The sequence below is a fragment of the Fukomys damarensis genome, unplaced genomic scaffold (genome assembly GCF_012274545.1).
Source record: "Fukomys damarensis isolate Sample0158 unplaced genomic scaffold, DMR_v1.0_HiC HiC_scaffold_23, whole genome shotgun sequence".
Lineage (NCBI taxonomy): Eukaryota > Metazoa > Chordata > Mammalia > Rodentia > Bathyergidae > Fukomys > Fukomys damarensis.
Window position 1 is genome coordinate 59,194,502 of NW_022900935.1, and position 18,212 is coordinate 59,212,713.

General features: G+C 42.2%; 1 protein-coding gene across 3 annotated transcripts in view; it reads right to left on the minus strand.

Annotated features, from left to right (window-relative positions):
* The window catches only part of Grb2 (growth factor receptor bound protein 2), a 64,889-nt gene that overhangs the window by 8,014 nt on the left and 38,663 nt on the right, over positions 1-18,212 (minus strand). For 2 of the 3 annotated variants that reach the window (XM_010630792.3, XM_010630790.3), the window contains exon 2: positions 6,439-6,536. In XM_010630792.3, coding sequence (XP_010629094.1) covers positions 6,439-6,536 — 98 coding nt within the window. Of the gene's footprint in view, positions 1-6,438; positions 6,537-13,902; positions 14,044-18,212 lie in introns of those variants that run through there. The other variant, XM_010630791.3, reaches the window with a different exon arrangement.

Consider the following 18,212-nt stretch of genomic DNA (forward strand, 5'->3'; position numbering starts at 1 on the left):
AAAAAAAAAAAAAAAAAAAAAAAATCAACCAAAAGCCATTGGGAAGGGCCCTGGATGTGGGTCAGTGGTAGAGCATTTGGCTGGCATAAGCAAGGCCCAGGGTTTGATCCCTAGTATCGAGACAGACTGAAAGTCCCTCAAACCCACATCATCGGTAACATAATTTACCACACACATGTAAGAGCTGTTATTTCAAGCAAATTACAGACTCTACCTCTCCCAATGCTAGCTCACTTTGGCCAGATAATGTGGCTGACTTCATGGAAAACTGTGGGAGCAAGCAGCCCCTGGCTTGCCAGGAGGAAAGGGGGGCACCTCTGAAGGGCTCAAGGTCACTGCTGCTTGGCTACTTCAAATGCAAACCATTAGTAACTTGGGTGGAGGAACTATGAAGACAATGTTCTCTTTTCACAATCATTCTCAATGTTTCATTATTTTTAAAAAGCAAAAACATTTATAGCAAAGACAGAAATCTTATGTGGTGCCTTGTATTCACTTAATATGTAAAATATAATAGCAAAGGTGCCGCTCTATTAAAGCTATAAACCTTTTATGTCTATCTTACTTATACACAGCTGTAATGCAAGATATTTCTGAAATGTTACTGGAAAGACAGGAGCTGCTAGGAGAGACATTCAGAAGCTGCCTTAGGAACCCAAATACCCCTCAATCTACTGACTTGGGTCTTCCTCACTTTTCATGCTCTGATGCTAGGCTACAGAGAGGCTGGCAAAAGGCATCCTCCTGCTTTTACAAACACTCACGGGTGTGTGTGTATGCGTGCGTGTGTGCGCGCACTCAAGAGAAACCCCATAGTAACAGACTAGTATGATCTTGAAAGATGACAAGGACAGATACCAGTATTGAGGGCATTCAAATATCATCTGGTCTCTGGTATTTCTGAGGGTACACTGTACTTGTGTGTGATGTGTGTCTGGCTACCGCCACAGGAGGGCCCACCATGGCCTTCCACATGGGGCGGGTGCAGGTTCTTAGCAGCAATTCTCTCTCCTCTTAGACCCAAGAGCTTCCCACTAGGCAGCTCCTCTTTAAGGCATAAAGTAATGAATATATAAGTTAAAATGACCTAGATGTGCATGAAGTAAAAATAACAAGCCAGACTCTTCCCCAGTCCCCTAGAGGCAGCAACTTTTGGCAGCAGTATGCATGTTTCTAGGCCTTTCTTTATGGGCACAATTCCATAACTGCCTAAAGTTGCAGAGCTTTCTTAAAAATCAACTCAATTTTTTTCCAGTTAAAACAAAACAAAACAAAACAAAAACACTATAGTTAACTGCAAATTACAGTATAGGAAAATACCCTAATTGGAGTTTTTATAATTAAAATAAAGGCATCTATGCTTTAAGTTTGCAGAACCAAGAAATAAAGAATTAAGTGTGAGGACAATTTAACTGAACAGAAACTTCTTGGGTGTCTGCTTCTGTTTCAGGAAATACACAGGTGCTCTCACTTGGAAAGCTGTCCACATGACACAGCAAGGCTGAGCTGTCCTTCGGTTATGACATCTAACTGCGAACACTCTACGTTCTCAGAGCACTTTGCAGCACTTAGGAATCTGGTAAGCTTTAAAAAAAAAAAGAGTTTGTGTGGTACTGGGGATGGAACTCAGGCCCTCATGTATTGTAGGGCAAGCATTCTGACACTGAGCTACACCCTTAGCCTGACAGGCTTTTTTTTATAAGAAAGTTTTACTATTTTAATTTAGTTTATTAGTATATGTGTGTAGGGCATGTTTCTATTCCTTGTGGGAAGCTGGCACATGTACACAGCACATCCTAATTCCTTTTTTCATTCCCTTTCCCCTCCCTTCCCTCCCTTTCGGATCCTCTTCCTTTTGTCGGTACCCGAGTGCAGTAGGCAATGTTCACATTCCTTAAGTGGGGTGGGTAACACATACGTAACACACCTGAATTCTTCTGATTCACCCCCTACTCCGCTTCTTCTCTGGTCCCTCCATCTCTTGATTCCCTTCCGCTCTGAAAATGATCTATCTCCCTATTTTCTATTATCTTTTATTTTTATTCTGGGTTTTGTGTAAGAGAAACCATACGATATTTAAGTTTGCGCATCTGATTTACTTCACTTAACATTATGATCTCAATCCATTTTCCTACAAATGACTCAAGCTAATTTTTCTTTATGGCAGAGTAGTACTCCACCGAGTGTAAACACCACACTTTCCCTATCCATTCACCTGCTGATGAACATTCAGGCTGACCTAAGATTTAGCTAATATGAATCGTGCTGCTACAAACATGGGCAGGCTGCTTTTAACACTGATATTTTTGTGCAACTACATGCCTACAGTCCAACAGTCTATAAATCTTTTTTTAAAAAATGGGTCTGCATTACATTAGAAATAGCAAGGTATGCCAGGTGTGGTGGTGCATGCCTGTAATCCCAGCTTTTGGGAGGCTGAGGCAGGAGGATCACTGTGAGTTCGCGATCAGCATGGGCTATATATATAGTGAGTTCCAGGTCAGTCTCGACTACACAGTGAGACCCTGTCTCCAAAAAAAAAAAATCAAGGTATGCTGGGAGTGGTTGCTCACACCTATAATCCCAGCCCTCTGGGAGGGTGAGGCAGGAGGACCATAAATTCAAGCCCCAGCCCTGGCAATTTAAAGAGACTTAGTGAGGTCCTGCCTCAAAATAAAAAATAAAAAGGGTTGGGATGTAGCTTAGTGCAAAAGCCTTGGGTTCAATCCCTGGTACCAGGGATGATGTTGGGGGAAAGCGAGAGAAAGCCAAAAGGAGATGTTGTTCACTTTCCCACTGTGGTGTGCCATAGGTTCCCACCCACCTGCATTTACTTCAAAGAGCATATCTGTGTGCTCACATCCAGCGCACACAACTCCCGCAGGCATCTTAAGTGTGGAATGTGCTTATGCAAATGCACAGGTGAGGTGGTTCTCCATTTCACACCGCCCACTTCCTCTCCAACCAGAAAGGGGGACAGTCCGAGGCTGCAGCTATGACATCCAACACCTATAACGTCTGGCCACTCAGCAGTCCCACACGGGGACAGCTCTACACAGGCACAAGCATGGTCTTTTTAGCAACAGGATAGACTTGCATAAATAGGGTTTTTCAGATTTTAATTTTTCCTTTCAGAGCTCAGAGTGGAGGCTCCCTGCCTATCCTGCAGCCAGTCTGTAAGAACCCAGAAGACCCAATGCTGAAGCTTCCTGATCAACTGGAACTCCAAAGCCCCCCCGCCCACAAAGTTATGTCAGGGACAATGGTCAAGGCACAGTGACTTTCCAATCAAGGTCAGTAACCACAGCTTTCTAAGGAAGCTGGCTTTGTTTTTCTTTTCTCTCCTCTCTTTTCTTTCTTTGCAGTACTTGGCGAATGAACCCATAGCTTTTGTATTGAGCGACATCCACAGCCCCTTTTTTATTTTGAAACAGGGTCTTGTAAATCACTCAGTTGCCCAAGCTGGGCTTTATTTGGGATCCTCCTGGCTTGGCATGTGCCACTATGCCTGGCCTTTCCTATATATATATTTTTTTTTCTTTCTGTTTTTATTAGTCCATGTTTACAGTACACAATGATTATATTTCTTGTGTGGAGTTGGTACATGTACATAACACATCTTAATTCCTTTTTTATCCCATCCCTCTATTTCCCATCTTTTCTTAATAGCGAGACTGACAATATCTATTACCTGAAACAATGTGAAGAAAAAGAAGAACTTTAAGCTATAGGCACTTTATTTAAGGTAAAAATTATAGCCTGATGCTCTGACAAATTCCTTCTCAGTCTAAAAACATGAAAATTAAAAGAAACAAGTTAATTTTGTTATCACTGGATCTAATGCAGAAGGCAGTAAACCACAGTTCTCATCTAAACTTGTCCTGTGTGTGTGTGTGTGTGTGTGTGTGTGTGTGTGTGTGTGTGTGTGTGTGTGTATGTACGGCAATGAATCAGAGCCTTCACACTGAGCTATATTCTAGCTCTTGGTCAGCCTGGGCAATGGAAGACCCTATCTCAGAATACAAAAGAAAAAAGGGCTTCAGGATATAGCTCAGCGCAAAGGCCCTGGATTCAATAGTTAGGACAAAAAAACAACCACAAGCAAAAACAAAAAAAGTAAGGTAGGTGCAAGGGCACATACCTGTAATTTCAGTTACTCTGGAGAATGACAAATTCAAACCCAGTTTGGTCAACTTAGTGAGACCCTGTCCCAAAAAATGTGTGTCTGTAGGCTTGGGCATGTAGGTCAGGGTGAAGGCCCTGGGCTTCATCCCCAGGACTACCAGAAAAACAAATGAATGGATGGATGGATGGATGGATGATTGAGTTGGTATGTGAGTGAATGAATGAATGAAGGCAGGAGGAAGGGAGGGAGGAAAGAAAGAATGAGGAAAAAAGAAAAAAAACCTAAAAAGATGTACCATGCACAGCTCCTCTCCCTCCCAGGAACCACTGCCCAAAGCCTCCTCAGCACAATGTATCTACAATTCTGTCCAGGAAAAGCCCGCACAACCTCCTCACACAAATTCTGAGACTCAAAGGCTGTAACAATTCAAAGCTGAGCTTAGGACATAGCATATAAAGTCCATGAGAAATTCATGCTTCTGGGTAGTCGCCACTTGGGCCTGCCTTTGAGTAACCTGGGAGTGACGGTCTTGTTCTGCAGGGAACTCAAGGGAGGGCATTATCAACCCACACACAGGGGCTCCAGGAGTCTCATGTATGTAGACCTTCGAAGATGTAATGCTCTTGCTTTGTTTTTGTTTTTCTGAGACAGGCAGTGCATTACAGTGTGGGCTGGCCTTGACCTCACTATGTAGCCCAAGTTGGCCTCAAACTCCAGGCGATCCTCCTGCCAGCCTCACCAGGGCTTTTGTGTTTTACTATCAAGAATTTGCAGGGCCGGGAATTTAGCTCATTGGTGCCACTGCCTGCCTCAAAATGCAAGGATTGGAGTTCAATCCTTAGTGTAAAAAAATAAAAAAATAAATAAAGAATTTGTGCCTGAGTTATCAAATAAAAAAGTACTTACTGAGCCACTATATTCAAAAGCAAGGTAAGTTATATGGAAAATAAGTAGAAAACACAAAATTTCCAAAAACATGAACTCAACTGATAAGTTTTATGAGGAGGCCCCTAAATCATGTTTCATTTTATAGAACACAATCATTCTTTCAGAACAGGTTTGGGGTTTAGTTCATAGGCAGTGTTGGACCCACATTTAGTTGCTACCACTGATTACCTCTGGACAAGCTCATATCCTACTCTACAGTTTTCTGTACTGTGGGCTTTTTATAATGAGAGCTACATTCATAAAATACTGGTGTCGAAATATAAAATACTAGAAGTCTTCCTCATTTGTATGATTAAAAAAGGATGAATCAGATGACCCTGAAGGCTCCTTCTGGCTCAATGACACACGTTTTTGACATTTGGAGAAGTATAAAGTATAATGTAGCTAAGGGGAAAGAAGTGGCAGGTACACTTGGGACTGTGACGATGGGGAGGGGACAGTGGGCTGCTGATCACCGTGGGATGAGTCATCCACAAGTCCTACTGCTGGTACTAAACCAAGCAGACACTGATTGCCCTTGTGAAATTCTAGTCTGCGTGCCATGAGCCTGTGCTTCCAATACTCACAAGGCCTGCAAGTGACTGCTTCTGAGACGGGAACAGGGCCAAGCACAGGGTGATGGGTCAGATGCGGGTCCCCAGGGTCCCACTGTGCCACATTAACAATATAAAGCAGGGCTGGAGGCTGGAGGTAACTAAAAATGCTCACTGCTCTCAGCAGCCTGGAGAGCGTATTTCCTTCTCTCTAAGGTAGGAACACTTAGGTGAAAGAACAAATCTTTCACTATCATATGCCAATCATTATGTTCTGGGAATATAAACATTAAAGATGCTCCCCCCCAAGGGATCATCAAACACATCAACACAGAACTGTGTAGTAAGTACCTTCCCTACTTCTTTTTGGGTTAAGACAGTGTCTCACTACCAAGTTCAGGCTGGCCTTGAACTCACTGTGTAGCCCAGACTGGCCTCGAACTTGTGGTGATCTTCCTGCCCCCGCCTCCTGAGTGCTGGGATTATAGGACTGCACCACCATGCCCAGCATAAACACCCCTTTTTTAAACTTAAAAAAAAAAAAAAAAAAAAGAAACACACTTGGTCCCAAGGGTTTTATAAAAAAACTAATAATTATGGATTTACAAAAATAGTTTTATTTTTGAAGATCACCAACAGTTACTAATCTAAAAGGTATATCGTTACTATATACTATCATTGCATACTACATACTACTATTATCAAAATGAACATGCTGAGTTAGTTCCCTAATAATAAACAGTATGACATCCACCCAGCGGTCTCAATTTAAAAACAGTATATGAAACAAGCAGGTGGGCTCCCCCTTGGGAGAGCAGGGGGCCAACTTACGGGTGTGGCTTCATCTCTATGTAGTTCTTGGGGATGAAGCCATCCTTCCCGTTGAGCTCTGCCTTGTACCAATTCTGATCACATTCTTCATTCAAAACCTGAGAAGAAATAAGACAAGAAAATATCAACCATTTCTCTTCACCTCTAAGTGTAGCCACAAGACAACGTGTGCTGTCTTAGGTTTGTGAAAGGTCTTATTTCAAGTATTATCAGTTACAGAGGTAAGACTACTTGTAACTTCAAATAGCATTATGTTAAACTCTGAAAATTAAAAAGAAAAATAAATTGTCTCTAGAAACTGACAATCGGCCTTGCAAACATCTTAAATTAAATCTTCAGAAGAAAAGCAGAGCCAGGTGTTGTGGTGCATGCCTGTAATCCCAGCACTTGGGAGGCTGAGGCAGCAGGAGGAAAGCCTCGAGTTTGAGGCCACCCTGGACTATATATTGTGAATCACCCCCAACCCCAGACTCAACCCCCTCCCCCGTAAAGAAGGAAATCAGAAAGCATGACAAGGAAAAGTATTTTTACTGGTTTGTTTTGAGACAGTGTCTTGCTATGCAGTTCAGGCTGGCCTTGACCAGGCTGGTCTTGCGCTTGGAGGACATTCTTGCTTGAGCCTCTGCCGTGCTGGGATTATAGGCATGTGCCACTGTGCCCGGTGTAGCTATCAGTTTTTTTTTAAAGAAAGGAAATAAAATTAGGAGAGTCTAGAAAACAGCACACACTGACATCAGAGAATGGAACTCGACAGAGATTAAATATGACTGCAACTTGGACAGAGTGGGGTGACAATACAAGCAAGGAGCAACAGGGAAGAACTTTTATCTTTTTCTGGAGATCTCCTAGAATCCAGAGAGATCCAATCCTGAAATTTCTCAACTGCTTTTCTAGATTACTCCAAGAACAGATCGTCCACCAAGCAGCTCCACAGTGCTGCTGTGTGGGCACAGTCACACACCCGTGTATGGGAAAATTTTACTTATTATGTAGCCTAGGCTGGCCTCAAACTGGCAATCCTCCTGCCTCAGCTCCTGAGTCCTGGGATTATAGGTGTGTGCCACCATGCCCGACTGGAAAACCTTTTTTTTTGTGGCACTGGGGATTGACCTTGGGCCCTTGTGCTTGTGAGGGAGGTGGTGGAACCACTGAGCCCTGGAAAATTACTTTTAATGACCAAGCATGACAAGTCCTACCACTTCAGTAACATCTAGGGCCATACTGTGCCCAGGTTGGTAATATTAGAAGCACACAGGCCAACCAGCACAAATCAGGTAGAAGATTTTGAGATGATAAACTGAGCCACTGCATTCTACAGAGGGGAAAACAGATCTAGAAAAATGAAATGGCTAACCCAGGTTATGAACCAGTGACCTCATGTAGCTCAAAATCACATTCAGGGCCGGGGTACAGCACAGTGGAAGAGCATTTGCCTAGTGCGCACGAGGCTGAATCGTATCCTCACCTTCGATTCCAAATGAATCTACAGCTGCCTCCCGTGAATCACATGGACAGGCCAGGCCCTGAGACTAAGCTGTAGATAATATGAGGACCAGAAAGGAACTTGGGATAAATGCCACACTGTGAATTCTAGACCTTTTTTTTTTTTTTTTTTTTGGTACCAGGCATCGAATTCCGGTCTTTGCACTTGCAAGGCAGGCAGCGGAACCACTGAGCTAAATCCCTGGCCCGAATTCTAGACTTTTAACAAAAGGCAAAAGGGCAGAAGGCATAAAGGTGGTACCCTGAAAGAGAAAAGAAAACCTAGCCAGGCATGGTGGTACAAGTTTGTAATCCCTAACTCTGGGAGGCTGAGCCAGGAGAGCATAAATTTGAGCCCAGCTTGGGGAACTTAGTGAGGTCCTGTCTCAAAATTTAAAAATAAAAAGGGCTGAGGATGTAGCTCAGCAACAAGCCCCTGGGTTTAGTTCCCAATACCAGGAAATACAAACAAAAGAGGAGACAAGAGTGAAGGGGCGGAGTGGTGTGGTGGTGAATGGAGATGTGTGCATTATTCTAAAATGGCAAGTGAAGGAGATGCTGACTAGTACATAGTAGTTACTCCATACCACATTACAAAAAGGAAGCTGGTAAAATTCTACTTTTTTTTTTCAGTGCCGGGGATCAAACTCAGGTCCTTGCATTTGAGAGGCAGGTGCTGGAACCACTAAGCTAAATCTCTGGCCCTGGTAAAATTCTTTACAAAATGACTTATTTAAGATAAACAATGCTCTACTCATAGCCAAATTAGAAGATGGAGTGCTTTAAAGTGTCTTAGGTCTGTGTATAGATATTTCTTAGTGACAGGGGCAGACGGGCTGTCAGGTAATGATGACTCGCCAAGTGCACGGATGATCGATCCAGGCTTGTTCTTGTCCACAGGCCTGACCTAAGGAGCTTTGCCCCGCTGGTGTTGATCTGTGTTGCTGGTCAGCCTCGGGCCACAGGCAGAGTCACCAGGTTTAAGTGCATGTGTACACAAAATAGGATGACAAATCCTGTGAGAGCTAATAAATATGAACAGTAAGAGTTCAAACAAAAAATTAGCTACTGCTGAGCATGGCAGCTTCACTGTTCTCAAGTCTCACATGTGCCAACAGCATGGTGATCAGAGCTATAATTTTTCCCCTTTAAAGAATCATTTTATTAAAGACTGATGATACAAAACATATTAAGATATAGTAATAATTTTTAAAATCTTCACTTAAAAACACGAAACTGTGCTGCGACCAAAAGAGGCATTTTGTTGCTTACAAAGTCAAACGGAAGACAAAGGCTTGAGAAAGACAGGCTTCCTAGCCTTTCCTTCAGCACAGAATCTCTCAGCAGCCCGCAGGAGAGAAACTTCTTAACCAGCGTTTTCGAGAAAGCCCTGACACTGGGATGGTGTAACTTAAAAAGATGCTTAAAAATTAAGTTTTAGTCAAATGCTTTTACATACAAACCAGCAAAAGAAACAAACAAACATAAATGAATTTAAATAGAGTGAGGGGGAGACTGCAGCCATAACAGGTGCCTATGAAGACAGGTTCTAGATGAAAGAGTACGTCCTCACGAATAATGCTTTAAGCCTGATATAGTGCTGAGGAGAAGGAAGTTGCTTTTGTCACCACTTCCCCACAGAAGATGGCTTGGCAATGCAAGATTTCCATTTATACCACTAACAATTGGAAATTTTCTGAACAGTTAAAAAAAAGAAAAATGAAAAAATTCAGTGATGAGATGTAGATCTTGTGGGCTGGGATGCAGGGCTATGGGGAATGAGGACAGGAGTCAGCCATGAAAATACTTTTTTTGTTTTATTTTGTCTGTTTTGGTACTGGGGATCAAACTCACGACCTCGAGCTTGTAAGGCAGGCGTGGTGTCACTGAGCTAAATCCCTGGCCCAAAAACACTGTTTTGAGGCTCAGAGCCTGGTCTTTGAACACCCTCAGATCCTCAACATCTCCTCCTCTCAACTTCCCTGGCACTCTTTGCTGTGAGTGGTGCAGCTCAGCAATGCAGTATTTGCCTAGTGGGCCTAAAGCCCTACATTTGATCCTAAGGAAAGCACTCATGTGCATGTTCACACACACACACACACACACACACACACACACACACACACACACGAATGGAGATGGAGGTCTGAGACCAGCAGAATTCACCTGATCTGGTACCAAGAACCCAAGATGTAATCCAGAGCCTAAATGCATAAAACCAAATTCCAGTCTCATGAATAGTGATCAACGACTCCATGCAAGCTAAATTTTGGTTCTTTTGAGTATAAAAGTATAACACTTTACACAGAGGAAATTAAATAAGAAAATGTAGTAAGTGCTATAGCAAACATTATACCCTGACACCGACATTCCTACTGTGTTGGTGGGTAAATTTACTTCACAATGGATTCTTTGCTTGATAAAGTAGCAGTCCTAGTTCTAACAAAATGTGCCAATCCCAGGGGACTAAGCTTTACCTTCTCTAAATTAGGTCCTGACTGAAAACACATGCATTCAAGACAACTGTGTTTACTTCATAAAAGATTTTATTTTCTTTCTTTATAAAAGATTATTTATTTGAGACAGGGTCTCACTATGGAGTTCAGGCTGGCCTTGAACTTGCTACGTAGCCTAGGCTAGCCTCAAACCTGCAGCAATCCTCTTGCCTCAGCCTCCTGAGTGCTGGGACTATAGGCGTGCACCACCATGCCTGGCTCAGAAAAAATTTTAGTTGCACAATTGAAGGACTACTTCTCTTCCCTATCCCTTCTATATAAGAATAGCATGAAAGAGAATTACATTTTTACAATTATTTTTAAAAAGCTAAGTGTCTGGTACATAGACTGTTGCCTTTTGATTTTGTTTTTTCATTTTATTTTGTTTTTTGAGACAGAGTCTCATTATGTAGTTGAAACTGACCTGGAACTCACTATGTACCCCAGGCTGGTCTTGAACTCACAGAGCTCCTCCTGCCTCAACCTCCCAAGTGCTGGGATTACAGGCGTGTGTCACCACGCCCAGCTGCCCTTTGAAATGTGGGGATATTTTCTTGACTAAATATAATCAGTCATCTGTAAATGAACAACAAAAAAAGAATCATGATATCTCCCCTCTTCTCTCTTTTAAAAGAAATAGCTGTCTAATTAGAGTCCCATCAAACCTTTCAACATAGGGTCTAATACTAACAGCTTGCAGGGTGTTCAACATATCTTCAAGGGAAAATTGTCTAAAGCTCTAGCAATCTGTGACGCAATTCATTTGTATAAGAGCATTTGTTTACTGGCACTGGTGGCATATGCCTACAGTCCCAGTTTTCAGAGGGCTGAAATAGGAGGGTCATGAGTTTGAGGCTAGCCTGGGATACAGTGTATGAAAGATTTTTTTGAGGGGTGGTACTGGGGATTGAACCCAGGACCTTGAGCATGCTAAGTAAGTGATCTATCACCAAACTACACATTCAGCTCCATATCCCTTTTTAAAATTTTACGTTGAAAGGTTTTGGTAAATTGCGCAGGCTTGTCTCAAATTTATGATCATCCTGACTCAGCTTCCCAAGTAGCTGGGATTATAGGTGGGCGCCACCAGCCCAGGTAAATATTTAAAAACTTTGTATTAGTACATGTCTGCATAATGATCACCTTCATTGTGGGGAGTCCGTACTTGTATATAACACATCTCAATCCTCTTTACTTGCCCTTCTTTAGCTAAACATTTTTAGGCTCCAACATATCAAAAACCAAAACTACCATACACAGCTAGACCCTACATTACAGAAATTCAAGTTTTCCCAGTCCTTCTAAGACGCAGGCAATGTCAGGATGAGTATCAATCAACCAATCCCAGAGGAGGACAGACACTGAAACATGATTTCAAGACAAATTTCAAGAACTCCAGTGACCCCTACCACGTAATTTCAAGTTCCTAGAGCCACACACACACACACACACACACACACACACACACACACACACACACACACACACACACACACACACACTCTTTTTTGTAAAGACTTTTTTACACACACCCTCTTTTGTAAAGACTTTTTTTTAACCCCCAAGGAGAAACTCTACAGGCCCCTGACTAGGAGAGCCATTTAAAGTCAATTCTCTTCAGTTGCCTTTTACATATTTTATGAGAAGCTGTGAGAGTGCTGTCACCCTTTCAAGTGCAGGTACTGACTCAGTCTGGAGCCACACTGATTCACTACCAACACTGTAAAGAAGTGCCTTACAATTGCCACCTCCATCTGCTACAGGTTTTGTTCAGCATGAGAAACATCTTGGCCATGCTGCTTGATATCCTGTGCCAAACCATGAAAAACACCCACGATGCAGATAAGCATTACACACTTTCGTGATGCGACAGCCAACTTAAAAACGGTTTGATGGTGAAGGTTTCTGGTCCCACAGTGGCCTCCATCTGCTCACCAGACACACAGACAGCTACAGTGCTCAAGCCTGCCTGCGGGCTGCCTCCTCTGAGTTACAAAAGAAGCCGTGACTCACTGAAAACTTGCAGAAAATCGCTGCCCAGTCAGGCCAGCCGATGTGTATGGCCCTTAACACCAGCGCTGTGAGAAGAAATGAAATGCATTCATAAAGTATAAAAACTCTCCTGATTTGGGCAGATTTATGAAACTATGTAAATACCAAGTAGTGTTGTTTTATTAAATGACTAAGAGAAAACCTATTCACTTAAAAAAGTATTTGTCAAATCAAGAGGCCATTCATCTTATTTTATGTTATCACTGTCCTCAGCAGAAGTGTATTATCCATGCTACAAAATGATATTTTAATATTTAAATGGGTATTTCCAGAGGCCTCACTTCTTTGGGGATCTAGGAGTCCTAAAACCCTTGATTTTTTAAAATGCCATTTTCTTTCTTAAAATATAGTACGTGTTTGGCACATATAATATTGACACTCATGGCAGTTAGTTGGTCTGTGCACATGACACACCGTAATTCTTTTTTCATCATCCTTTTCCCCACCCTCTATTTTGCTAATCCCTTCCCATTTGCAAAAAGATTCCGTTTCCTATTATCTTTCATATAAGAGAAACAATACAATGTTTAAGCTTATGTGTCTTTCTTTCACTTAACACTACAGTTTCAAGGTAGATTCATTTTTTTCTATAAATGTTTCAAATTTATCCTTTTATAGCTGAGCAGTACTTCACTGTGTACAAATACATTGTCTTTATCCATTCATCTGGTGATGGACATAAATGCCACTTTCAAGATTTAGCTATTATGAATTGTGCTGCTAGAAACATGGGTATGTTAATGCCATTTTCTTTTAAAACAATTTATCAAACTAAGAATCCAAAGGGCATGCTGTTTGCTGGTCAAATCTATCCTCTGACCACTAGTGACAGAATAGTCAAAGGTTTTACCTTACCACCTCTAAAAAAAAATTAAAGTTGGGTGTGTTGGGTACACATCTTCAATCTCAGTTACTGGGGAGGCTGAGGCAGGAGGATCACAAGGTCAACCTGGACACTTTAGTGAGACCCATCTCAAACTAAAATAAAAAGGAAGAGCTGGGGATGTAGCTCAGTGCTTCCTGGATTCAATCCAAGCACTCTCCTCCCAAAATAACAAAGATGAAAGCAAGGAAGGTGAGAATCCTATACTCCCAATCTGCTGCTGGTAAAAAGCACTGATCACTTTTTGAGTGCCTTTTTTCCCAATAGTTACTTTAATTGTTTTTTTGTTTGTTTATTTTTGGTACTGGCGATCAAACTCAGAACCTTGCATTTACAATGCAGGCGCAGTGCCACTGAGCTAAATCCCCAGCCCCTCGATGGTTACTTTTATACCTAGCAGGTACTCCTACCAGCAACCAATTCGCAAGAACATTCTTTAGTGCATCAGGAGACCAAGGCCACCAAATGTCCAGGTATTGGGGTTTGACCTCAGTCAGTGAAAGTACCAGAGCATTGCAAATAACAACATAAGCCCTTAACATAGCCACCTACCATCACTTTACACTGCATGGTGGTCACTCCCAAACTCCCAAGCTCCCAAAGCAAGCTAGTTCCACGCCCAGTTCTCATCTGTGTTCTCCTCAGCTCTCAGAATGGTATCGGGCATACTCTGAGGGAGTGACTGCATATGGGTGATGTTCTGAGAGGTGCATACAGTGTCACAGAGAAAGCAGGGTCTAAAGACAACAGAAAGAACACCATACGCTTTCATGCTCTGCATTTCCTGGTTAGAAAGAGGAATTTGAGTAGATCCAGAAAGAAAACTGTCATAAGTCTGTCCCCCAGGGAAGGAGAGGCAAAATCAAGCAAGGTAGCACCAGAATTACACAATCTTCAGTAACTTGGCACCACTGCCAAACAACTACCATGTGGCCATGCTAAAAAGGGGTACACTAAAACTTTTCTCCAAGTCCACCTGTGTGTACTTTTATAAGATGGAAAAAATATTGACTGCTCTCTGCTAATAGCATTTCCTTTTGGGATTACATAGACGAATTAGGTACACTTAGGATCAATATCTGTTTTTCTTCTTGGCTCAAAATGGGTTTGGTCTGTCACAATTTGACAGCATCTTCTACTGTCAGCTGCAAATCCAAGATAAAAAGTGCTGTGTAGAGTGGGTAGAATGTAGGTGAAGAGAGAAATCTCAATATGACGTGGATAAAGGAAAGCAATGCCTTGGCTGAACTAGAGAGGAAGTGTGGCTCTGTATCTACAGATATCCTGCTAATCCCACTGGGGCCTGGGCATTTCCTGGAAATGTGAAGATGCCTGCTTCAGGCTGTGTGTCTGACTTGCAACTGACTTTTTTTTTTGGTACTGAGGATCGAACTTGGGTCTTTGCACTTGCAAGGCAGGCGTCATGCAACATTTTACAGAGTTTATCTTATAAGGACCACTCTTTCAGCAATGTTTTAATAAAAGACAGTGTGGAAGACCTTGATCTTTTTTTATTTGTCCACTGAATGACAGCAAGACTGATGTAGAGAGGGCTGGGGATTTAGTTCTGTGGTTCCACCGCCTGCCTCACAAGGGCAAAGTTCCAAGTTTGATCCTTGGTACCAAAAAAAAAAAAAAAAAAAAAAAAAAAAAAAAAAAAAAAAGAAAAAAAAAAAGACATGTAGAGAGAAGTGCTGTGCAAATGATTGCATTAGGAGCCCAGGACCACTCATTCATTCTTTTGAAATGTATGATTTCCTTTATGTTGTTTATCTGTTAGGAGATGAACAATAAAGACTGACCAAATTACAGAATATTTCTTTTTTTGTACCGGTGATTGAACTCAGGACCTTGCACTTGTGAGGCAGGTGTACAGAATATTTCTTTCTCTGAGACACAGTATAGTACTCAAAACCCACAGTGAATGCCTTCCTCAACCCCTCTGGGTTCAGTTATCATTCAAAAAAGCTGCTCATGATATTTTAACAAAACAGGAAGGTATTTCATATCTATGTGACAATATTATTCCATCCAGACAAATCTGGAAGAAGTGACACCTAAATGCACAGGCAATACCCCAAAATAAACTCTTCCTAGCAAAGACAGAGTTTCCATTTAAAATAAATGCATTTTGTTTTTTGACTTGTGAAAGGCCTTTTACTTTGGAGCTGACTTCTCTCAGAATGTCAAAATCTCAACTGCAAGACTCAGAGTGAGAAAGGAAAGGGGGAACACACACACACACACACACACACACACACACACACACACACACACACACACAGATTAGGGAGTTTCAAAGGGAAAAGAAAGCCTAGTCATTTGAGAAGTCCAACAACAATCATGATGCTTTGTGTTGGAAAAGCACTGTGCAACCAGAGTAAAGCCTGAGCCAGGAGAAGCCAGGGCCATTCTCCACAGGACCTGGAGCCTGGCAAGACATACCTGCAGCACAAGTAAGGTGGGTGCTGAGGGCTGGTACAGTTCTGAGTGCCACGGCAAGTATCAATTCAACAGAAAATATCTTGGTTCCAGACGCCAAAGAAAGCCACCTAACCTCACTTTAGGGTATATTAGGAAAATTTCCAGGACAAAGTGTGAATGAACTCCAGTATACTCCCTATTTGCAACTTCAGCTCTGCTCAGCTAGCACAGAACTGAGTGAAAGGAGTATGGCAGAGCCCCCAAGTTGCTGTCAAGCAAACAGAAGGATGGATTGTTCTCTTGGCCAAATTCATTCACTAATTAGAAGGTGGTGGCTGAGTGCAGTGCAGTGTAATCCCAGCACTTGAAAGACCAAGGCAGTAGGATCACCATGAGTTTGAGGCCAGACTGGGTTACACAGTGAGTTCAAGGACAACCTATTCTGCTTATCAAGACCCAGTCTCAAAAAAGAGTGGGGGGGAGGAAGGGGGGGAGGGAGAGAGAGTTAGCATTCCTTAAGTTGAAAAGTAAACTTTACTAATGGTATCAGAACTTCCTAACTAGAAATAACCAAAACAATCTCAAACTATTGCTTACTTTAACAATATCTATTTAGCTATGGTTCTTTTTATCTTGTTCACTAACAGAAGAACAACATGAAATTCATGGTAACCTATTTCCAAATTAGCTGTGGGATTGATGTGGAAAGCTCAACTTGTATCTGGAGGAGTTAGAAAGGGAGTAATTTCAAATAGTCTAGATATAGAGCAAACACCTAAAGGTAAAGCGACGCAGGGTTGCATTACAGAGTAGAATAAGCAAGCAATTTCTCCTTCTTTTATTTGTTTGTATTTATTTATTTGGTACCAGGGATCAAACTCAGGACCTTGTGCTTGTGAGGCAGGCGGCAGAACACTGAACTAAATCCCGGCCCAATTTGGTTTTAAGAAGGAACCACTGTTTAATCATACTCTGCGTGCTGTCCTCTGCCAGGCTACACTCCACCCTTCTGTGAAGCTGCCCTGTGTTTAATGGACAAATGGCAATGACATGCCGTTTGGACAGCTGGTTATGACTCAATCAAGCAGTCATCTCTTCTAGGTAACTGGCCAGCAATGTCACTCTCTCAGAGAAATACCGTTGTCTGACAGACAGGCCAACGTATCCTTTCTGCCCCTCTACCATCCGCAGGAAGGCCAACGAGCTCCACAGCCCTGAAACCCTCACGGACATGATTTCACGTGGGCTGGCCAGGAATAACTAAATCAAGGGCTCATTCCAGACCTCTGTGCTTATGACTCAGACATCTGATAGAAAAATTTTGGTACTAAGCTATATCCCCTGAATTGGCCATCTGGGATCAAACTTGTCATTCTCCTTCTTCCTCCTTTCAACTGCTGAGATTACAGGTGTGGGTTACCACACAGTTCCACTAGTTTGCACTACTAGGAACTGAACCCAGGGATACTTTACTACTAAGCTGTATTTTCTGCTTTCTTAAATTTTATTTTGGGAATGGTGCTTGCTAAGTAGCTCAAGTTGACCTTAAATTTGTAATCCTTCTGCCTCAGCCTCCCAAGTAGCTGGGATAATAGGTGTGAACCACCACTGCTGGCAGAAAAGGGGAATCAAGAAAAACTTCCCTGGTGGTACCATGTAAATAGGGATTTTCCTTGATTCCCATCTTTGTGCGTGATTAGGTCTCCTAAAGATACATTCTGCAGGGGCAACCCACTTTCCAGTTCCCCTTCTATCTCTCTTAGACAGAAGCTATCTTTCTCTCAAATTCTTCCTACTCTTAACAACAACAACAAACATATACTCAGCAAAGCGCCCTGAACTTTATCATCACAGAGCTTCGTACATGCATCTTGCCTCCTCTCAGCAACTTTGAGAGTAAGCTGATCCTCAGGACATAGCACTGGCACTGACTCAAGCACTCACTGCATCCTTGTTTGCTTTCTTGTACATCACAGGTGGTTTTATTAGAGTGAAGTATGCCCTTGCCAGGTGAGCAGACATGAAAACTCAGGTCTTTAATACACATGGCCAAATTACTTTCCATAAAACCATATTGTGCCAGACATTGTGGTGCACAGGAGGATGGCCTTGAGTTTGAGGCCAGCCTGGGCTACACAGTGGTTCAAGGCCAGCTGCAGCTATATAGCGAGACCCTGTCTCAAAACAACCACCCAACCAACCAGAAAACCAAAAGATCTCCCTCTGTACTTCTGCAAGAAAAGGAGACCTGCTACAGTACTGGGTGAGAAATCAAATTTCATCTACTTCACAGGCTTCTCAAGGTGATATAACTAAAAAGTATAATTATTTATTATAAGCAAACAAAAAGAATAAAAATGTATAAAAGGAATAATCTCAGTTATGAAGAATGATTCCATTCTCTGAGGACAAAGGTGATTTTTTTTTTTTTTTTTTTG